This window comes from Crinia signifera, chromosome 3 (genome assembly GCF_055691185.1).
Source record: "Crinia signifera chromosome 3, ASM5569118v1, whole genome shotgun sequence".
NCBI lineage: Eukaryota > Metazoa > Chordata > Amphibia > Anura > Myobatrachidae > Crinia > Crinia signifera.
In genome coordinates, this window is record NC_139219.1 from 328,232,948 (window position 1) to 328,258,058 (window position 25,111).

Genomic DNA, 25,111 nt, shown 5'->3' on the forward strand with positions numbered 1-25,111 from the left:
TTTCACTATAGCTGCACAGGCATGCTGCCCCCATAGCCACACACACACTGCCCCATAGCCACACACACACACTGCCCCATAGCCGCACACTGCCTCATAGCCCCAATAGCCGCACGCACACACACACTGCCCCATAGCTGAACACAGACACACTGCCCCATAGCCGCACACTGCCCCATAGCCGCACACACTGTCCCATAGCCGCGCACTGCCTCATAGCCCCAATAGCCGCACACACACATACACTGCCCCATAGCCGCACACACACTGCTCCATAGCCAGGCACACACACTGCCCCATAGCCGCACACACACACTGCCCCATAGCCGCACACACACACACTGCCCCATAGCCGCACACACACACACACTGCCCAATAGCCACACAAACACACTGCCCCATAGCCACAGACTGCCTCATAGCCCCAATAGCCACACACACACACACTGCCCCATAGCCGAACACTGCCCCATAGCCGCTCTGTTTGGTGCTATCTTGTCTAACTGCAGAGCTGTAATAGAAGCTGTGTGGGGACCAGTACCGGGACCAGATTCAGAACCATAACTGGAACTGGTACCAGAACTGGTTCCAGGTGCAGAACCATAACCTTGACCAGACCTGGAACCAGAACCAAGACAAGGACAGGTACCAGAACCAGATTCTGGAACAGGACCAGAAACGGATTCCGAACTGGGACCAGGACGAGATTCAAAACCTGGACCAGACCCGGATTCAGAATCAGGACCATAACGAGGACCAGGAGAAGTCAGAGAATACAAATCAGTAAAGACTGCTCAAGACAGAAAAAAACTGTCTAGTTTAAATTGTCTTAATCATGACTAAAAACTGTCAAAACCAATTAGACAACTTCACGTTGAATAAGTTCATGCCATTTTTCTAATCTCCAACTCGACAAAATAGTCCAGTATAAAAGTCAAGAAAAACACACATTTCGACAGTCGAGAGAAACCAAACCAAAAACTGGCGAAACGGATTCAAAAGTCAGAAAACAGAAAAATGAACAGACGAAAGCAATACTGTACGACTACTTTTTCTGTTGGAAAAGAAAAGTATTCCTACAAAACCACACATTCGACTGGGATTGAATACCCCTTAAATCTTGTTTTCTGCAATATAAACTAATAAAATTTCATATTTTATCTTTAAAAAATGGGTTTTAAGAAATGTATACATTTACGCAATAAAAACACAGACACATTACAGGTACGTTGTTGATTCCTCATGGGATAATATCACTGATCCTTTGAGTGACAAGTGAATTTGTCAAAATTGGTTTGAAAATTGCCAAGCTAACATTTATTATATATATATATATTTTTGCACTATTTTTTTTATTTGAATATATAACAAATATGCCACGCTGGCATTTTAGCAGCACAGTTCAAAATTTGAATAGGGAAGCTCCACACACTGCCAGGGAGTAAGTTTAGAATGGCAGTTGGTGGCAGTATATGTGGCTCCCCTATTTATATTTTGATCTGTGCTGCAGCCCCTCCCCTGGATCCGCCCCTGGCACAAGTATCAGATAACTACCACATATACAAGGAGAGAAATGTACGATGAACCTAAGTAGAAAAAAAAAATCATTGCACTGAAATGTAATGGTGACACTGCTGTAGCTCTTTGGTAACCAAATGTCATGCAAAACATAAAGTATCCTGCTTAGCTCAGTCTCAGCTCATGTCACAGATAAGACAGTCTTCGCATTACACCAGACAGTTTTTAAAGGTTGTGAAGGAATAAGGCGCTCGGACAAACATTCATCGACTTGTGATGACAGAAAAGATGAGTTTTGCAAACTTGATCATGTTATCGTCTGTTGCTTGTTCTGTGGCAGTTATCGGATTACTCCTCAATGCATTTATTGTGACCCAGATCCTCATTTGGTGGCTGAAGCTTCAAACTCTGCAAACCGTTGACATTATCATGGCCAGCCTGGGAGCGGTGAGGATCTTTCTTCTTATTATGTTTCTCCAGGAGGCTGCTGTGACAAGTGTCTCTCACTCACTAATGAGTATAAAAGAGTCTGCATATTATGGCACTGCAGTCCTATTTTTGTCATTGTGCAGCCTTTGGATGTGTACCGTGCTCTGCGTCTTCTACTGCATGAGGATCACAAACTACAGCAACAGGTTATTCCTGAGACTGAAGATAAACATCTCCAGAATGGTCCCCTGGCTGCTCCTGACATCACTTCTGGTGTCTCTTCTCTGCAGTCTACCCAGCATATGGTGCATGTACCCAGGACACCACGTGAACTCTACCCAGGACAGAAACAGCTCTAGCTTTGGGGATGTAACTGTAGAAATAAACTATGGAAATGCATTGATCATCATTGTCACTGCATCGATGGTACCGTTCCTCATGTTCTGTGCAGACATTTGTCTTCTGATTGTGTCGCTGCTGAAACACACCCGGAATATGAGAAGCAAAGGTTCAGGATTCACAAGTAGCCAACTGGACGCCCACATAAGTGCCATTGGAATCATGGTCTCTTTTCTTATTTTATATGTTCTGTATGTTATAAGTTCATACTTGATGCTTTTAAGTTTCCAGGTGGGAAATTTAACCTATGTTTTAATTTGTCTTATTTTTGTATCTGCCTACCCCAGCCTGCACTCTGTTATATTAATATCCAGCAACACCAAACTGAAGCGCTCTCTCCTGGCTGCTCTGCGCTGCGCAGGAGCCAATAACGTAAATGACCAGATGCCATAACTGAAGCTGTGCTGGTTGTGTGTTTGTGTAAGCAACAAAGCCATCCTAGGCTATAATATGGTTCTTCGTGTAATAATAGCTGTAGTATAACGGTTTCTGTTATAGTTATACAGTATTTCATAGATTAACATAAAATAAATGAGGGTATATTCATGTATTTACTTTTCACCCTATTTAGTTGTAAATAATAAATAATACATTTTATTCCTCCCCATTACCGTTTTATTTTCGGATGCTTATATGAATGGTCCAATAAACAGAAAGAGTTGTGTAACAAGTTGCATTATGTATTTTTCGAACTACGTCCATGAATGAAGATCTTTAAAGAGGCGCAGATAAGTATTAAAGGGCTCCTCTTTGTGTCTTCTCCATTTATAAGAGTAAAAGACAAAACAGTAACAATTCCAGTCTGTGTGATGAGAGGTTATACTACTGTATGTTGTGTCTGTGTTAAATATCACGTTACATTGCACCAACATACCACACTGAACTTGGGGCCTCATTCAGATTTAGCTGTAGTTTAGTGAAGATTCCCAAAACTCAGACTGATCCCTCTGGCACAGGGCAAGACTGTCCTATATCCCGGGACCCTCCCCAAAATGCAACAGCAAGATTTTGTGAGCGCATTGCTATTGTGTGAGCGCTTCACTATAATGAGTGTTCATTAAGAGTAGCCCGCTGGCTGCACAGCCTAGCTGGGAAGCCAGTCATGGGGCTGCCATCTTTTGGGTCACAGCAGCTGTGTTTGATGTCAAGCAGCAAACATGGCCTGCCCCGCAAATTGTCCGTACATATCTCTGTTGATACATACTGTGCCCCTGCAATGCCAAGTTGTGCATCGATAATGCTGCATTGCTGTCCCATTGCCACACCACATTGTCCCTTAGATCTGTGTGCTGCAATGACATCTAATGTTTACTTACTTTCCATGCAAATATTCTTTGGGTTATATAACTAATAACATCCACTTAATTTGTAAAGATGAAACTGTGCTTCTCAAACTTGGTCATCAGGACCCCACCTGTTCTATATCACCCGGCAGGTGGACATGTATCACCAACTTTCACATTTAAAACATTCACAAGTGGCCCTTTAAAATATGAACTGTGTTGGGTTCTGATGACTGAGTTTGAGAACTTGTAATCTAGTCAAATCTAATATCAAATACTGTAAATGAATAGAATCAGAGCGATGTGTGATCATGAAAGAAAGATTTAGAAGAAATGTGGTTAAGGTGATGTAAAGTTAAAATCATCACACCAACTCAAGAAAACACATCTTCAAATGATCTCTTATAGGTGATTAGGTTTGCCCCAAAATCCATAAATACAAATGAAACACCGTTCATGCATCCCCATGTAGAGGTTGGGATAATTCAGGTCAAACTTGGTCCCCATTGCTGTTCCTAAAACCTTTCACTAGAAAAAATAAGTTTCAAAAATAATGATTGAGAGTATAAAGAGAATGGATGTAATAATACATTCACACTGGTCTCCTGAAATTCCAACATCATTCATAATACATTTTAACATTAACATTTGATTTAAAAAAAAATAAAAATAAATAGTCTACAGGTAGGGAGGGTTATGGGGGTAGGGTGAGAGAGTAATTATATTACCCACCCAGCACCTGTTGCATTGGGACATTGAGACTTTTTTCAGGCGTACAGACTGGGAGATAATTACTGCAGATTGTGCACAGTGGCTGATAACTAGTGCATCCTTTGAAGTATTAAGACCACAGTACTGCATGCCTGTACCTTTCAATACCTGACATTATTTTAAAGTAAAATTGTTACATTAAAACATTGTATCAGATCTACAGTATTTGTACTATAATTCAGAGTCATCTGAATTACATACACGTTAACCATAGATTGAGCGCAGCACTACCCCCCATACTATAGAATTTAACCCTTGGGATACAGTCAGATCCCAAAGTGTTTTTGCAGCTCATCACCCCCAATTTTCTTTTCAGTGCGCAGGTATAAACAAAATTTGTATACTATCATTCATAGGAAGAATTTGACACTGCAGCTGCATTACCTCCCAACCTACCTGACCTAACTAACTAACTAACTAACTAACCTTGCATCACTCATCATTCATTTGCTCATGAGATTTAGTGGTATAAATAAGAAGTCCACAGAGCAATCTACGCTTATCCTATTGCAACTGCAAAAAGTAAAAATAATAAAATATAAAAATGAAAATAAAATAAAAATAAATAAAATACAGAAGAAAATTAAACCATAAAATAATAACAAATTAAAATGAAGGATATAAATTAAATGGAATATAAAAAATAGTTTAATGAAAAGAAGTAAGGAATGAATAAAGTATGAACTGTGTATATTCCAAGGAAAATTAAAAAATGAAGATGTTTGAATTAGAGGAAAGAATTAAATAAAAAGTCAATGTTAAATCCTTTTGGTTATAAGGTCTGAAGTTCAAAGATTCATTTGGATTCTGCTTTTTTCAAGGTTTTTATTAAGTCACTACCTTATTTCTAAAAAATTTAGCCCTGCTGGGTTTTTAATATGTTATTCCAAAAAATGGTTAGAGAGGCTGTGGGTAGTCAGCCCTCGATTGATGTTGGAATCTAAACTTAATTTTTTCTTTTTGTTTGGCCAATATATTGGTATCGACAGGCTCAGCTAATAGGGTATACTTCTTTATTTTTACAAGAAATATAGTCTTTTATGATATATTGTTTTTTTTGTGTGTTTAATAAGAACTCCATCTCGGCTTTTGTTGTGATTTTTTTATATTTGCACAATATATGGTTTAGGAAAGTAAAATCCTTAGGCTTTATGGATACCTTCTGTTGTCGGTTTGATGAAGCTAGAGATCAATTCTTGTTTATAGGTCTTTGCTTTCTATATATTACTCATGGATTTTGGGGAATAATGGATCTTATGTTTTCATCTAGTTCCAGTATGTGCCTGTTTTTCTTCAGCATGTCTTCAATGAGGGGATGGTTGCTGTTATATTGCGTTATGAATGAGATTACTTGGTCGGTGACAGTATGTGCTTTTAGTTTATATTTGATTAGATCTTTTCAATTCAAGGATTTGTTGATTTTAAGTTGTAGGTTTAAGGTTTATCTTTTATAGCTTTTTTGGACAAATCTGTTGGCCATCTCTATGATTTGTTCTAAAAAGGTGTCATCATTATTGCAATTTCTGCATACCGAATTCTCCAGAACTGTCTTGCTGGGATGTTTCTTATCAGTTTTGATAGTGAATGCTGTGTACTGGGAATATATTGTTCACATTTATGGGTTTTATGTGTTTTGGTACTGATTTTTTCTCTTTAATGTGAATTTCTAGATCCAGGATCTAGATCTTGACTTGTTGTAAATTTAAGGTTTATGGTTTAGTGAATTCTGGTTTAGGTATAACTTAAACTCTTCTAGTTCCTCCTTTGTTCAGGACCATGTGAAGGTGATATCGTCAATAAAACTATGCCAAAGGACTAGTTTGTCCAAAAATATATTGTTATTCATATAGTATCATCCTCCCATTTTGATATGAAAAGATTAGCATATGATGGGGTGAAGTATGTGCCCATGGCAATTCCACAAGCCAAGTTTGTAAGTAAAATCCTCTCTCGTTCTAAAAAATAATTATGGCACAATATGAAATCAATGGTGTCCATGATAAAATTGATCTGTCATTTGTCCATAGATTTTGTCAAGCAGTATCTTGTGTGTTCACACCCTGCATAATGATGTATGCAAGTGTAAAGTGATGTGACGTCACTTGCTCCTAAAATGAAGTGAGTTTCCCAATTTAGTTTTCTATCTGTAAGATGTGTATGTTATCTTTGATATACTGTAGCTCCGTTGTTGTTTCATCATGTGTTGCAGATACCAGTCTATATACTTTGAAAGGTCAGAAGATATGGATTCAACTCCTGAAACAATTGGTCGGCCTGGGGGGTAATCAAGTCTGTATGGATTTTTGAGAGGCAGTAGAAAGTTGGAATACTTGGGTGGTCTTCTTTGATCAATTTCAGTTTATTTTCATTTATTATGCCCAGTTGGCCTTCTTCTAGTATGCTGTTCAGTTCATTCATAAATTTCTGTGTTGGACCTCATTCTAATACTTTATAAATGGTGGTATCTAAAAGAAATCAGTCAATTTCTGCTTGTATTTTTCTCTTGTCTTGCACCACTACCTATTTTTTAATGCGACCATTTGCTAGTTTGATTGTTATTGTTTCATCTTTTTTTTTTTTATATTTAAAACCAGTATCTCTCCTTTTGAAAGGATAGTTTTTGTTTAATTTTTTTCCTGGGAGTGTGCTTACTGCTTTTTCCATTAATCTTTGAAAAGTTTCAATATGTGGTCCTTTACAGAAAGTTGGTTTAAAAGTTATGTGTATAGGTTCTGATGTTGTATTCTGTAATTTTTGTTGTCTTGGGTTTTCCCCCCCAAAAATGTAATGCTTAATTTTCTGATAAACTTATGCATGTCAATGTACAAATTTGTTGTATATACTGTATATGAATGCGAGAACAGAACTGGAGAGGTGGTGACTGAATAAAATCCTTAAAACAAGTGGAATTCAAGGATCTTTGAACGTCAGCCCTTACAACAAAAAGGTCTTAACATTGACTTTCAATTAAGGGCCTGATTCTGGTTGTCTCGGTATGCTGTGAAGATCGCAGCTTACCAAGTGCCAGGGATGCCGCCCCACAGAATACCCCCCCCCCCCAGGTTGCCATGTCCCCTTGCAGGGGATTTGAAAAGTAGACACATCCCACTTACATGCTGCTGCTGCAGGAAAAATCAGTCTGTGGTCACGACCTTCAAATAATCTCTCCTGCCTTCGCAAATAAAACTCAGTCTCAACTGACTTTTATTTGCAGGCACCGGGACAAAGACAGGGCGGGTGGCTGATGCCAGCTGCCCGCCTCTGGCAGGCATTAGCCTGCCTGTGTACCCATGGGAAATGCACAGCATGGGCCAGGACCACCAGCTGGAAGAAGCCAGCCATTAGTCGGGACCTGCAGTAAACATCACTCTGATGGGAAGGATCGCAGCACCAGCGGGGAGTTGCAGCTGCAAGAGTTTCTTGAATATAGGGGGACCTTATTTCCCCCCCCCCCCTGGTATTAAAGAAATATGACACTACCCCAGGCTTTATTCCAACCCATTATTTAATTTTTTAAATATTTTTTTTCTTCCCCTGAAGTCGCCTAAACACTTGATTTTAAATCTCTCATGTTGCATCTCGTATTATGAATCTCTGGCACAAATCCCTCCGTGTGTATGTCCCTTAACATTTGTGCCATTCATTTTATTTAATTGTTAATTTTATTTTACTTCAGTTTATTTTATCTTTATTTTCATTCTATTTTGGTTTAATTCCTGCAGTACTATTATCTCCACTTTCCATCTCCTATTACATTTTTCGCACTCACAAAAAATGATACAAATCTATTAAAACCAAAATTAGAGCTGCTTTTATACACAATATAGCACAAATAAACAATTGTTTTATTTGATCCAAGAGTTCAACTTGTTGTTTGACAATTTATTACTGGGGACACAACAGAACAAGCTCCTGTTCCTATGACTCAGCACTCGCATAAGACACAGTGCACTTACCCACGAAACATCAGTTTTTGGGCCCCATCAGAGGTAGAAAGTGCAAAGTTAATTTGAGAAGATTTAGATCCTAGTAAGTAAACATTTCACCATCCATTTGGGCAAAAAGAAAAAAGGGTGAGTGCTGCGCTTGTTTAGCTGCTCAATATAATAGATAAAAGAATCTGAAGGGGAAAAGAATAGAGCGCTTGGTTATGTGTTTAGCAACTAAAATTAATAAAATTAATAAGTGCATGCCGTTCTTTATAAAAACATAAAAACGTGGATTTATGCTTAAAAAACTTTTTGCTGTATTAGCAACGAAATTTATTGTATACAGCCCTTTTTGCGGGGTTTTGTAGTGGGTGCAGTGGGTCTGCGGGTGGTCCGTTAGCAATACGCCAGGAGGTATTTCCTTCTAACTATCCCTAACTTTACCTTCCTTACGCGTCTGAAGTTGTTGACTGTCCTCTCCAGCAGAGCGCTGTGTGCCGGAAGTTTGGGCTTCTAGTGGGAGACAATGAACACGCCGAAGACGCTACACACGCTGACCAGAAGCTAGAAGCCCGAACTTCCGGCACACAGCGCTCTGCCAGAGAGGACCGTCAACAACTTCAGACGCTTAAGGAAGGTAAAGTTAGGGACAGTTAGAAGGAAATACCTCCTAGCGTACTGCTAACGGACCACCCACAGACCTAAGCCACGGCCCCGCAGCACCCACTACAAAACCCCGCAAAAAGGGCTGTAAAAAATAAATTTCTTTGCTAATACGGCAAAAAGTGTTTTAAGCATAAATCCACATGTTTTTATGTTTTTATAAAGAACGGCATGCACTTATTAATTTTATTAATTTTAGTTGCTAAACACATAACCAAGCGCTCTATTCTTTTCCCCTTCAGATTTCACCATACATGCCAACTAATACATAAGAATCTCTGAAAAATATGCTTTCATCCATTCGCATTCTTTGTAAGTACTCTTTCGCTTACCTACTGTATGCCAAGTCACCCTTACATTGCTCCATTTTGATAATACTGGATATTATTTACCTCCACTCTCCAGGCCTGGGAATTGGTTAGGAAAACACAGAGGGGTTTATTTACTAAGATAGGAGTTCTATTGAAGATGGGATGTTGCCCGAAGCAACCAATTAGAATCTACTTTTTATTTAGAACCTTCTAGAACAGGGGTGGGCAACTATTTTGGCTGGGGAGCCGCTTAACAAAACCAGAAAATATTCGAGGGCCGCACACATAATATCTTGTATATACAATACAAATCACGAAAAATGCTTTAAGATTTTTATCAAGAATATTTACTTTACAGGATATAATATAAAAATATTATATATATATATATATATGCAAATGGGGGGTTAACCCTGAGAGCGCTTCCAAAGATGTAAAGCGTACTACCTCTACAAAATCTCCCCTGTTAGTGGGAGATAAGGGTAAGGACAAATGGATAGATGTAGAGGGCGCTGATTGAGAATTCCCACCACCTTGTCGTGTGCTCAATTATTTTGCAAAAAGACAATTGGACATTCTCAATAACATTTATTAAAAACAATTTATAATAAGCTTTGGTAGAATCAAATTCTTTAGAACCGCATGGATAGACCCCATATATATATATAGTGCAGATTTGTACCACAATACTTCGGCGGCACTCACAGGATTTAATTCTTTAAAAGTATGGTCTGCATTTTATTTTAAAAAATTAAGTCCTGTGAATGTCATCGCAGTACTTCGGCACAAACCTGCACTATATCTCGAGAAAGCGCCAGAAGTCATTGCCATTTGCTGTGGAGTGCCGGCTCATGCAATCATATAAATATATATATATATATATATATATATATACACTGTGTGGGTATATATAGATATACTCACATACACACACTGTGTGGGTATGTATGTATGTGTGTATATATATATATATATATATATATATACATATACACACACACACACACACACACACACACACACTGTGTGTGTGTGTGTGTGGTATATATATATATATATATATATACATACATACACACATACACACACACACACACTGTGTGGGTGTATATATATATATATATATATTATATATATATATTTATATATACACAACACTAATGCCAAAAAATTATTGCCTGTTAGCAGCCGTTTTCCAGCCTCAAATATTTGTCCGCCAAAACCCTTTATGCAGAACTGTGCCTGATGCGCACAGAATACCTTCTCAGCCTTGGGACACTTAGCCTGGGGACACGCTGACACTTCATGCCCGTCTCCATCTGTGCCTGCCGCACACAGTATTCCTGGGAGCATGGGAGGGGACGCAGTGACGCGGCAGCGCCAACCAATGGCGGAGAGCTGGCTGCCGCGTCATCATTCCCCTCCCACACTCCCAGTAATGCTGTGCGCGGCAGGCACAGACAGACTTTAACGGCGGCGGCAGCAATACCAAAGTAAATTTTTTGAAACACACATTTAAATAAAGTAATGGCGCTCGCGGGTCGCATGTAATATTAAAATATGTTTGTTCAGCGGGCCAGACAAAAGCGCCTCGCGATCCCGCCTGTTGCCCACCTATGTTCTAAAAGAAGAATTGATTGGTTGTCCATAGCAACATCCAAGCTTTATTAGAACTCCAATCTTGGTAAAAGCACGCCATAATCTCCATTACACACATTCCTTATCTCTTCCTTTGATAGGAAATATGGAGTTTCATGATTGCACTACATCCTTACCTTTTATGACTTGGGGGTAATTCAGACCCGTTTGCAGAGCTGCAAATTGGCACAGCAGACCATTATAGATTCACTGCGCATGCGTACGGCATGTAGCATGCATGTGCGAGGCTATCCCGTGATGAAGTCCTGCTACTTTTTCTATTCACATGCCGTTTGCAAAGTGATTGACAGGAAGTAGGCGTCTGGGGGTGTAAACCCTCCGTTTAGTGGGAGTGCTAAGAAAAACACAGACATGCCCGAGAGAATGCTAAAATGGGGGGATGCGTGACATCATCTTCACGACGAAAGTCTCTGGATACTCAGAGCCTGCGATGACTTGTACCCAACGTAAAAATCTGTCGATGGTGAGCCTGTTACAATAGGTTTTGAAGATACTGTATACACTCAGCTGCGAATAGATGTGTAGCTGTACACATCCAGTCGCAAAGGGAGCATATTAATTTGCAAGGTTCAGATGAACGTTGGCCGTGTAAATTCACTGCTGTGCAAACAGGTCTGAATGACCCCGTTGGTCGACTCTGGGTATCACTACTCTCAAACATTTTCTGGGCTCTTCTAAGACGCCACTTATTGTACCTTTAAGGAAAATGTTATATGTGCCAGCACTGGCTGAAATGATTGCAAGACGGTAATTTAAAAATATATACATTTGTAATATCTAGACATGTACCACATTAAACATACATATTAAAACCAAAAATGGATATAAAGATTGCCACAAGTGTGTGCAGAATAACCATCACAGTACTTTTATCCGCTAGCGTGGAATAGCTGTAGATCCCTAAATTGTCCCACTAAATAAATGACAAAAATGATTTATAATCCACGGATGGAGTGCGTATTTTGCTGAGGTATTGTTGTTAATATGAATGATAGAGGAGGTAGGAGATGTGACATCTTGCATATCCTTTTCATCCTTTAGTGTTGCTTGATAATTACCAGGATAATCTGGAGTCCTTATTGACGATCTTATTGATGATCTTGTTATAATTTGGGATGGGGATGCACTTTTCTACTTCACAATTTGTTAATTCACTCAATTCAAATTTTTATAATTTAACATTTACTCACACCTACGACACCAGAACGGTTAACTTCTTGGACGTGACCCTAGAGGTCATTGATAATAAAATTATTTCCTCAAATTATATTATAACGGTTAACACTAATTCGTATTTACACTTTATAAGTGCTCATTCTGCACCTTGGACGTTAAATATATCAAAGGGTCAAGTAATAAGGTTGAGGCATAATTGCACTGATATTGAAACCTTTTCTGAGCAGGCACTTGATTTGTTCGAATCATTTGAGGAAAAAGAATATCCTAGAGATCTTTTAGATCCGTTTTTGGTTTTAATATGTATTTTTAATGTGGTACATGTCTAGATATTAAAAATGTATATATTTTTAAATTACCGTCTTGCAATCATTTCAGCCAGCCCTGGAACATATACCATTTTCCTTTTAGTTTTACCATTGGGGAGTGACTACCCCGTGCCAGCTGCTGATAATCGCGCAACACACACACTTTTTGTTTTGACTTATTGTACCCTTCCCTGAGGCTGTGGTAAGAATAATCTCCAGTCTCAACACAGGTTTCCCCATTTTAAAGCTATACATTAATTGAAATTAATTATTTCACACTAGAATCCACAATTCAAAATTATAATTCCTGTTGATGCTCTTATTTGGTTTGGTTTACAATATATATATCACTTATGCATGCTTGGATCTTAAACTTTCTTGACCAGAACGGGAGCTTTGGAGGATTGAAAATGGGCTACTCAACTGCCATCTCATTTACTGACATTCTTCAATGCCATTCAATTGAATTGTAAGCTTATTCCTACCATATATGTCCCCTAAATAATAAAACTTGATTGGTCTCTCTGGAAATGTCAGTTGTTCCCATTGTTTAGCTGTGGAGGCAGATTCTAACCATTGTCTGTAGGATTGTCAATTTACAGTAGTCAAAAATTCTGGATGGACTTGACTTACTATGGTAATATCTATTTAGGAATATCTGTGGACCAGCGTCTTGGGCAATATTTGGCTATGTAGCTGAAAAATCCAATGTCCCCAAGGTAGATAAAATATTATTACTACTTTTGGCTGCAATTGACCAGAAAACTCCTTTAAAAAAAAAAGGAATAATTTTTGCCAAGGTTAGTACTAGACTCCTTCTTTTGTTGACCTTGGACTGGCTGGAAACCATTTTGAATATGGAGGCACTGATATATAAATTATGTAAATGCTGGGGTAAATATATTCAGACCCTTCCATAAACGACTAAACTAGCTGTCCAGCACACTTCATGGTTTTCTGACCAGTTACTGAATGATCAAAACCCCATTACTCTTTAAACCACTTTTAAATAAAAATGCAATTTAACCAAATTATAAACACTACAAACTTATAAAAAAAGGTTACAATCATGTTAAATCCGATATTGGAGGTCCCATGATTGGTGCAAAACAGCTGGATGACTCCATATCAGGCACTTGCTATTGGCTTGGTATTTCAGGCTGGACTTGCACTGGTGGATGGTATTCATTTTTACGTAATTTAAGTCACTGTCGGCACAGTTTGGTCTTTATTTACACATGTTTGTCCTGTATAGTGACTCAGACTTTGGTACGTCTGTTTTCATCATACCTGTGTATATGGCTGATCATAGCAGGAAATGTTAGTAGTGCTCTAGATGTATAAATAGGAAATTGTTCAATATATTTTTTTTATGAAATGAAAACTAATGAAATAAAAACCATCATCTTTACTAATTAATATAAGAGTTTTAATTTTTGAGGTAGTTATGGAATGCAAACACTGACATATTACAGGTAGGCTGTTTAGCCTCATACACACTAGATGACTAGGATACATCAGGATACTTAACTATATTGGTGGTGCCGCTGGTCAAACAATATCGTTAGCCACCAGCACTCAATGAACAGGCCGTTGGCTATATAGCCAAATTCGACCTGCATGTTGAGCAGACAGGAAGGTTAGGGGGGCTGGTTGATTATACACACTGGTTTTAGTATTTTAGGTTTACATTGTCTAGGTCTGCAATCGAAAGGTTGACAACTTATGGTCGACAGGGTCAAAAGATTGAAAGCAAAAAAATCGTCAGTAATAGGTCAACAGGGTGAAAAGGATAACATGGTCAAAAGGTCAACCTGCAAAAGATTGACACAGGTCGACATGACTTTTGCCCATTTTTATTGTCTATGTTGACATAGGTCGGCATAGACACTGTATAAGTGACCTAACTCTGTGACCTCGTGGATGGTAAAATATGGACAGGTTGGTTTCTTTTGAAATTTTTTTTATGAAAACCTCATGTTGACCTTTGACCATCTAGACCTTTTGCCCATGTTAAACCTTTGACTGTCAACCTTTTAACCATCTCTGATCCCTGTTGCAATCACCCTGCAGCGCCGCTGGACACCTCCCCATAGGTTTCTATGGGGGATGCAACATCAGGCAGCCCGGCTTTGCAGCCCTCGCCTATCGCCATTCTAAAATGGTGATAGCCCATTGTAGCCTATGGGCTACACACCGTACTGCCTTGGGGTTACCGGGGGGTCAGCGCATAACCGCGCTTCAGGGTCAGCACTTCGCAGGGATGGGCTCTGTACCTGCTCCCTTAAGGTTAATACATCCAGCCGGTGTGATCGCATTTTACAATGCGATCCTGGGTGGTAATATTCCGCCCAGATCGCATTGTAAATGCGATCATGGTAAATGGGCCCCTAAGCCTGGATACCTTACACACTAGACTTTTTAAATGATATTGCTGAGAAGAGCTCTTCTGAGTGATATATTTTCTTTTCTCATCTATTGGGAATGAGGTTTTATTTCCTTCCAGTGTAATATTCCTTCCATCCCTCGCCAGTATCAGATAACAGCCACATACACAAGGAGATATATTTTATTTAAACCTGAGTAAGAAAATGACCCATTGCATTCAAATGCTGCAGCTCTTTGACGTTTGGTAATCAAATGTCATGCAAAACATAAAGTATCCTGTATGTAATATTATCTCAATCACAGCTCAGACCGTCTCCGCATTACACCAGACAGTTCTAGGTGGTTGTGAATGAATCAGACGCTCTGACAAACGTTCATCATCCTGCGAAGAAAATGAGTTTCACAACTTTGATCATATCTATTGTTTGTTCTGTGATGTCTGTCGGATTACTCCTCAATGGATTTATTGTGACACAGATCCTCATTTGGTGGCTGAAGGGTCAAACACTGCAAACCGTGGACATTATCATGGTCAGCCTGGGAGCGGTGAGGATCATGTTTCTAATTATGGTTCTCCAGGATATAACTGTGTCAAGTATCACCCAGTCTTTCATGCCAATAAGGAGCTCTGTATATCATGACACTGCAGTCCTATTTTTCTCATGGTGCAGCCTGTGGATGTGCACCGTGCTCTGCGTGTTCTACTGCGTGAGGATCACAAACTACAGCAACAGGTTATTCCTGAGACTGAAGATGAACATCTCCCGGATGGTCCCCTGGCTGCTCCTGATGTCGCTGCTGATGTCTCTTCTCTCCAGTCTGCCCAACATATGGTGCATGTACCCAGGAAGCCTTGTGATCTGTACCCAGGACAGCAACAGCTCTAGCTTTGGAAATGGAACTGTGGAAGCCAATTATGAAACTGGATTTATCATCTTTTACATGGGATCCATCACTCCCTTCCTCTTATTCTGTGCAGCCGTTTGTCTTCTGATTGTCTCGCTCATGAAACACACCTGGAATATGAGCAACAAAGATTCAGGGTTCACCAAATCCCAAGTAGATGCCCACAAAAGTGTTATAAGAAACATGGTCGCTTTCCTGCTATTTTATACCATGTATATGATAAGTTCATACTTGCTTTTAAGTTTCCCGGCAGGAAATCCATCTGATGTTTCTATTTGTCTTATATTTGTATCTGCCTACCCCAGCCTGCACTCTGCTGTACTAATATCCAACCACGCCAAACTGAAGCGTTCTCTCCTGGCCGCTTTGCGCTGGGCAGGAACCGGTAACCCAACTGACCAAATGTCATAACTGAAGCTGCTCTGGTTCATGCGTGTTCCCTAAGAAGCACAGCCTCTATAGACTTTATTATACAGTAGTTCTTAGTGTAATAATAGTCTGATCATGGATTTTGGTTTTGTAAAGGATAGTCGTTTCAAACATAAGAGCGATGTGGAACCCATGAACGTCTATGCACATGTCTTACATTACTTGAAACATGTCCAGATTTCTCTAAGCTTTTAACTTCATAAGTTTCTAGGAGTTTGTCATGAACCTGGTTAATTCCGCATACCTGGCTTGTTAATTGTTTATTCTGATTAACCTGTCCTGCACATTAGCGTCAGTCTGTGGTGCTTTTAGAGTGCCCCAGCCTTGCTTCGTACAGACTGGATTTGGTATGCTGCCATTCATTCATTGTGAGACTGTGCAAGGCTCCAGCTCTAATCATAATTCCAGCCCGCTACAGAGACTACTGGGCAGTTATTAACCATTTGTGTGCCTAAGGTTATTCAAACCCCTGTCTGCAGTCTGGGATATTTTCTGACATTGCTGCATTCAATGTTTTCCAGCTAAGATCAACATCATCAACCTAAGTCTCAGTCCAGCCTGCCAGTTACCCTGCAGCCAAGAGACTTTCCAGTTCAAAGAGTGGTTGCCATCAGGATTCTACCAAGCTCTTTGCATACAAGAGCCCATAATTGCTACAATCATCTACCCATCTACAACTGGAGGGTACACACCTACAATCCCTCATCCAATTTCCCAATCGGTAATATAAGTTCCTATCATGGATGTTTTATGACATTTGACTTTTAAATCCTGCTACATACCACTTTATGTCACCATTGTGACAATTCCCCCATCCTTTATTTTCATTTGTATGTATTTTGTTGTACATTGTTGTACAAGTTAGATGTTATTGTGTTTTACATTTGCTATTATTAGAGTTAAATAAATTTATTTTATTCGGATTACCGTCTGAACAATTATTCAGCCAGTGCTAGCACTTTGTATATATATCATCAGCCGATACCAGTCCAGTCCATTAGCATCTCTGCAGCTGGTAGCCAGTCCAGTCTAACTGTATTCTCCAGCTGGTAGCCATTCCAGTTCAGCAGCATCTCTACAGCCGGAGAGCCAGTCTGTTCCAGCTGTATTTTCCAGATGGTAGACAGTTCAGATCAGCAGCATCTCTTCTGTTGATAGCCAGTCCAGTCCAGATGTATTCCTCATCCAGTAGCATCTGGTCCAGCAGCATCTCTCCAGCCGGTCGCCACTCCGGGCCAGCTGTACTCTTTAGCCGGTAGCCAGTCCGGTCCAGCTGTACTCTTCAGCCAGTTGCCAGTTCGGTCCAGCATCCTCTCTCCAGCTGGTAGCCAGTCTGGTCCAGCAGAATCTTTTCAGCCTGTAGCCAGTCCAGTCCAGAATAGAGCCACTTGTTGGTTCAATACCTAATATATATATAAAAATGGCAGTTCTCACTGCTACCTAAATCCTAGCCCAGAGTCACAGCTGCTAAACACCAGACATCAACTGAAGCAGGTAACACAATGCATTAATCCGTGGCAGAGTCATTTTGAATAACTTTTTAGGACTTAATTAGATATCTTGCATTATATACATATGTATATATTCTACGACTCCTGAAAATAACTTATTTTAGTAAAACATAACTACTTTAATATTCACATGCTATAAATCCTTCTTAAATCAGGTAAAATGAAATCCCTGATGAGCCGAATGCATCTCAGATATTTAAAAAAGAATTACCCGACGGAAGGGCTAGAGAAATGTTTTTAGCTTGCATCATTCTTTTTAGTAAAAGATAGAGGGGTATATTTACTAAGGTGGGATGTTGCCCATAGTAACCAAACAGATTTTATTTATTATCTTCTAAACGGTGCTAAATATATCTGATAGGTTGCTATAGCACATTGCCACTAGGGTGGCCAATCCCGATCCTGGCAGTGATAAGGGAGGAGAAGTGATAAAGTGCCTGGTGCTTTATCACCAGCCAATCAGCTCCTGACTGTTAAGTTACAGGCTGGGTTTAAAAAGGGACAATCAGAAGCTGATTGGCTGGTGATAAAGTACCAAGCACTTTATCACTTCTCCTCCCTTACCACTGCTTCGTACATCTACCCCAATATTTTAAAATATAGAGAACATATTATACTGGTAGCTTAAGAGGTATCCTTGGACCAAGGCAGATGCCAGGATACAGAAATTAATCCATGTTTTTTGTTTTGTTTTCAGAGTTCAAACCCGTTGGTGACAATCTTTACCTCATAAACCCTTGAAAGATCAATGAGATCAGAACCAACTAAGATTCCAGGTGACTCCTTAATTCCCACAGAACTCAGGAAAGCATAGCACTAGACCTGAAATTGGACCCCCAAATTACATACTGAACAACAGGGGTAAGTAACTCAAGAGCATCAGCTTCATCAGTCCTACTGACTCGAAACTCATACTGAAAGTTCAGATATGGGTCTAACCTCAATCATAGCACCCCCAGGTGCAACCCTCTCCTATAGTCATCAAAGTAATGCGCATCTTAGTCTACCAAAGCTAAAAATAAAATCACAGAGAGGTTAGATTTTGGGACCAGCAGTGACAAGTAAACTATTGAAAATATAATTGACTACTGGGATAACTTTTTCATGAAGTCACCTTATTAAACCTTTTCTTAATAGTCATTCTGTATTTGACTGCTAAATGTGAGATATGGAGACAGAGACAGGGGTGTAATTAACAGGGACAATGGAGTCACCTGCATCCGGGCTCCAAGCCCTGAAAGGACACCTGCATGTTCAAGCCATGAAAGGGCACCTGCATGTGGTTCACAGCAGGATCCAAGTGTGACCACTGCTCTTCCAAAGGAACTCTATGGTTCACTCACTGCTGCTGCATAATTAAATGGCTCTATCCATTGGGCCCTGCTAACGCCTGCAATAAAAGACAGTACGGCTTCTGCATGGTACTGCTCACCTGATTCTGCAAGCCACAGATGGCTGAATATCGTGAGTCTGACCCGCCGACTCTTGTCACACAACAAGCCCTGACATTCACTGCAAGCTCTGGTCTGTGTAGTCTGGCTGAGAAAGATATGTATTTATTTATGTTTTCCCTTTTTGTGTACGTTGGAAGGGCACCAAACTTCGACTTGCCTCCGGGCAACTGGGATGAACTTACGCCAATGGACAGAGACAAGTTACATGTGTGTATAAAAATATTTTTTATCTTATAGATGGTTACATTTAAACATTTTACCACACTTTATAATCAATCTTAATTACACATCTCATTCATATCTTTATCCTTATCATCATGAATTATTTATTGTCCACACTCTAAATGTTCTATTGTGGTTTTCTTAAACTTTAGTATCTGTTATTAGTACATATTATGTAAACTGTTTTTATTGATTTTGCATAATTCAATCAAGTTGTTATTGTGATCAAATTCGATTCTGTATTTCTTAAAACAATAAATATCATCGTCATCATCACCATAATAATAATAATAATCGTAATCAAAAACGAATAATCCTAATCATTATTAAAAAATTATCATAATATAGTAGATCCAAAAAAGTGATAATAGTGTTGAATACATTTCCAAAGATAAAACAAATCAAACTCCCTACACATATGAGATTGTGGCTGTTAAGTAACGTATTCAGTGTGTAATATAGGCTGAGGATCCCTTATCCAAATATCTGTTATCTACATTTTTTCGAAAACCAAAGTCTCCAAAATGAACTTTTATATTTTTCTAAAAACCTACTGGGTACATCTGTAACTGGCACTACTGGGGGAAATAACATGTAACTGGCACTACTGGGGACATCTGTAACTGGCACTACTGGGGGAAATAACATGTAACTGGCACTACTGGGTACATCTGTAACTGGCACTACTGGGGGAAATAACATGTAACTGGCACTAAATATGTGCAAGGACATGATTGCTTGGCATTCACATTCAGTGCCTAAGGTAGGACACAAACTTTGTTTCAAGTTTTAATATCTTGTTTCATGCACAAATAAAATATATTTGTGTGTATTTCATGTGTTTGATGTGTTTGTACAACATAAATGCAAGATACCTCATTCAAATATAGAAATATTCCGAAATACAGAACAATCCGTTATCCAACATTCTTCTGGTCCTGAGCATTTTGGATAAGGGATACTCGGCCTGTACTACAAACCAGTTACATTTCTGCTGTAATAGAATATTTGTGTTTCTCTAAAACACTCCCATATGAGTCTAATCTCCACCCAAAGTACACAGGTGTTGAGCATAGAGGGTAAAAAATAATATACTGTATAGAGAATAGAGATGACAATCCTCAGTTGGTGTGCGATAATGCAGAAATAGTGCTGGAAAAAGGTATATAGGGTGAGATGTAGATGGAGCTGGTCACCTGTGCTCAAATGGCTATGGGTTTTTCTGTTTGTTGCGGCTTGGAAAAGTTTAGAGGTGGACTACCTACTACCCTCACATGGTAGGTACATACTGTAAAAGGAGGATTTTTTCCATCACCTGTGTACAGAACAAGTTGATGTGGTAATTACACACTTATTCAACTTTTTATTATGTCTAATAGTCCTATATGCATGTAGTAACACACATCAGTTTTATCAGTATGCGTCGATGTCTATATATTTATCGACTTTCAAAAATATTATTAGACATATAATTAAATCATAATAATTTTTATCTAGAATAGAATAGTTACAGACAGCATAAGTACACCGTGCTGCAGGAGGAGCCCTTCTGACTATATCTACAAACTATATGAGACTGCACAACCCAATACGTACTTGAAATCACATGACAATACTACCAATAAGTGGGGAGTGACAACAATCACTCGTCTGTATGTGCTGTCAATATAAAAATGTATAACCCTGTACTCCACAGGTGGACACCGCAAGTCAATCATTTTCGCCTAACACCTTGTGATTATTTTATATTAATAAGTGTCTAATTGTAACTTCTTTCACAGTAAGTGATGTTTTTTAACTTGTGTAATAAAGGTTAATTTTTACTTCACATATTACTCATCTCACTTCATTTACTTTAAAAGTGTGCCCCCAAAACCCACAGTGTTCTGCCCTTCTCTCTTTTGGGAGCACTGCCAACCAAGTACTATCATAGAATTTTACTTTAACCACTTAAGTGGTATGCCCGGAAATTTTCCGCAGCGGGCTGTCCTGGAAAATTTCCGGGCATACCACTATGTAAGTGCGCGGCAGTGGTGTCTCTATCGGAGCACCACTGGCGCACTACCTTAGGGGTCCCTCCCTCAGTCACCCCCTAACCCCTCTTGTTGGGCCCCCCGGGTCTCTCTGCTCCGGCGTACACGGCGATCGTACACCGGAGCTTTCCCGCCGCCAGCCGCCAATCATCCTGTAGTGACGTAGGCGGCAGGCTCGGGGATGTTCGATGTCACCCGAGTCCTCCTGAGCCACCGTGAAACATCCCTGAGCCTGCCACCTGTCTGATGACTGACAGGCGGCTGGGGCAGCGGCGGCAGGGGAGCTCTGGCGTACTAACGCCGGAGCGAAGATAAGGGGGGTGGCAGCGGCTTATGATCTGTGGTGGGTTTTGCTGGGGCAGGACAAACCTGCCCTGGTAGGTTTGTCCTGCCCCAGCAAAACCCACCACTCAAGGGGTTAATTCTGGTCTTATGTTGGTCTGATATACATACTTTATCACTTACCTAATCAATACACCAGTGAAAATCCATCCCACAGTGTACTAGAATAGAGTTACACAGAAAGGTAATAGAGGTTAATTCAAAACATTTAATAAAAAGTAGTTCATATAAAAGTATATCATCACTAATACAGGTTTACAACACTTAACACTTATGGTGCCCATACAACTATCCGATTTGGGCTGATGTTGCCTGATTCTGACGGATTGGGCCGAGAAAATCAGAAGTGTTTGACATCCCCTCCGATCCAATGCGCGCTCCTGTGCGCATCGGGTCGGACCACGTATCGGGTTGGATCCTACAGATTAAACCTGCTGCAGGTTCAATCTGTTGGACTGGACCCATCATCGGCACATCGCAGATGCTTTTTAGCACCCATGAAGTGTTGGGTCCGATCTTAGGCATGTGCCAGCAGTGAAGCAGCGGTGAAGCACCACTGGCAAACACTTATGTGCAGCAGCGGGGTCTGGCCAGAGGGTTCAAGCGGAGGCTGGGAGGTTGTAGTATATATGGTAGGCGGCAGGGTGCGAAGCGCTGCTGAATTTAAAATTTTTTTTTGAAAAGACTGAATTCTCTCCGACAGTAACCGGCCAGCCACATTTTTCCAATATTTGTTTAACTTCAGCAGTGCTTCGTGTCCCACCAATCGGCAAATGCTGCTACCACCTCCCAGCCACATGGCAAATGCTGCTATCACCTCCCAGCCACATGGCAAATGCTGCTACCACCTCCCAGCTGCTGGATGGACGACACTTCCCGCTCCCTGCTGCTGCCAACTCCCTGGGAGTTTTTTACATGCAATAAATTGCCAAATTGTAAGCAATCCTCCCAGGGAGCTGCCGGGGGAGCTCAAGGGCAAACTGGTCTGATTTGTCCTAAGGACAAGTCAGACTAGTCTATTGGGGGCCTTTAGACAATTACAACAGTATACAAATCTGCACTACATCCCCCTACAAGCCGTACTACATCACTGTGCTACATACCCCTACACGCCACCTTTCATCACTTTGCTACATCGCCCTTCATCTCTGTGCTACATCCCCCTACATGCTGCTCAACATTAATGCGCTATATCCCCCTACATGCCATACTACTTCACTGCACTACATCCACCTACAAACTGCACTACAGTACATCACTGCACTACATCACCTATATGCCGCACTACATCACTGTGCTACATCCCCCTACATGCCACACTACATCACTGTGCTACATCCCCCTACATGCCGCACTACATCACTGTGCTACATCCCCCTACATGCCACCTTTCATCATTATGCTACATCCCTCTGCAAGCCGCAATAAATCTATATGCTAGATCCACATACACAGCACCTTTCGCACTACATCTCTGAATTACATCCACCTACCATTCACCTTTGCACTACATCCTCCTACATGCCGCAATACATCACTGTGATGCATGCCCCTACGTGCCACTCTTCATCTTTTTGCTACATCCCCCTACAACACTATGCTACATCTCCCTACAAGCCACACTACATAAATACATTTTCTTCCCTACAGGCCACACTACATCACTGTGCTACATCTCCCTGCTCTCCACACTACTTCCCAATGCTACATCCCCCACAAGCCGCACTACATCAATACACTACATCCTTCTACATGCAGCACTACATCACTACACCAAACTACATTCCATACAACATTAAAACACTCCAGCTCCTCCCTCCGCATGAACTTACCATGATCTCCTCTCCAAGGAATGAATGGAGGGCTGGACCTGATCTTGTGCTATGGACATGAGGAAGCAGGATATATGGAAGAAGTGGGCTGGAATAGTTCACTTGCCAGGAAACTAGCAGGGAAGGAGGGTTGGGTAGAGCAGGGTTTTTTTTACATGGAAGAGGCATGGGTGAACCCGGAGAGCTGGGTGCTGGCCTTATCGTCACTCTGGCCAACCCCCTCAATTCGAGCTCTCTGCAGTGTGGCTACTGCGGGAGTCCATCTCTTTCACCTACTGACATTATCAATGCCTTTCAATTGAATTTAATGCTTATTCAAGCCAGTACTTATCAGGAAATGATAAATACTGAAAGGTTTCACATAAAGCATATCTTCCCCATAAAAAATGACAGTGATTGGTCTATCTGGAGATGTCAGTTGCCTCCAAGTGCTTAGCTGCGGAGGCAGATCTAAAGCATTTTCTCTGGGATTGTCAATAAAGTCAACAATTCTGGAAAGTCTTGTCTAACTATGATATTACCACCTTAGATAAAGCTTTCCACGGGATAGCACCTTGGGCAATATATGGCTACGTAGCTGATGTTCCCAGGATCTATACAAACTATTAGTACTTTTTGAAGCACTATGCTAGAAAAACTCTCCATCATCCCACTCCTGCTTAATGGGGGTATACATATCTCCTCATGAGAACACATTAGACCTTTGAAAATGTTGTCTTAGAACAACGAAACGCGTCAGGGTTATTATTGGAATGTTTTTAGAGGACCACTACAACTATGCACTTCTGCTTGAACCAGCTCAGTCGGTACTTTTATTCCCCACTGAAGGACTCCACGAATTTGGATACCATCCTACAGCTGCATTTACCAGACATTGCACACTCGCATTATTGTGAGGACACTGCCTGTTCGATCTGAGCTTAGATTCCTTCTGCGGCAACTATCAACCAAGTCCGAATCAAGTGGTGACATATACCATACAAAAGTGGATATATATGGAGGGGGCCCCTTACAAACTTCTTGTGAGGACTGAGCACTATAGGAACAAGCAGGGTTATAGAACCAAACAAGTATGTTTGTTTTTTTAGAATTCTATGTTCATTGTTTTTAATATTGTATATCATGTACAAATAAATTAGAATCTATGACAATTCATCCAATCCAATGTACTATTATTATTACTAGTGCTACTCTTCTGTTTTTTTTTTATTTTACATCAAAACTCTATTACTCTTTGATCCAACCTTTCTTTTTCTTCTTTTACCTTTCTCTTTTTTTATACACATTATTTTCATCTTTACCTCATCTCCCTCTTCCCTCTTCCTTGATTTCTTCCATGGATGGGTTGAAGACTCCTGGATCCTGACGTAAGCAGCAGCTGCAATTGTTATTTGTAATTTCGTTATGTTTCTTTCATTTTTTATTTTATTATATTTATTGTACTAATTAAGAATTGTTATCATTCTTTCTACTCTAGGGTTACTGCAATAGATGATAGATTTAATTGGGTGTGGTATAGGGTTCCGACAGTCGGGATCCCGTCAGTCA

General features: G+C 40.2%; 1 protein-coding gene and 1 long non-coding RNA gene across 2 annotated transcripts; one reads left to right on the forward strand and one right to left on the reverse strand.

Annotated features, from left to right (window-relative positions):
- The first annotated feature begins 1,806 nt into the window (after positions 1-1,806).
- On the forward strand, positions 1,807-2,739 carry LOC146063055 (taste receptor type 2 member 4-like). The gene has a single exon (XM_083175068.1). It carries the CDS (start codon positions 1,807-1,809, stop codon positions 2,737-2,739), a length of 933 nt encoding a protein of 310 aa, XP_083031194.1.
- A 13,058-nt stretch (positions 2,740-15,797) lies between these two features.
- On the reverse strand, positions 15,798-24,944 carry LOC146062815 (uncharacterized). Its single transcript, XR_014471534.1, has 3 exons — positions 24,865-24,944; positions 21,855-21,892; positions 15,798-15,850 (listed from the first exon to the last, which is right to left on the reverse strand). It is a non-coding gene; the product is annotated as an uncharacterized LOC146062815 (long non-coding RNA).
- Between the last annotated feature and the right edge of the window lie 167 nt (positions 24,945-25,111).

Excerpts from the sequence above, each read along its gene's own strand:
- LOC146063055 (XM_083175068.1), top strand. The coding sequence starts at position 1,807 with ATGAGTTTTGCAAACTTGATCATGTTATCGTCTGTTGCTTGTTCTGTG.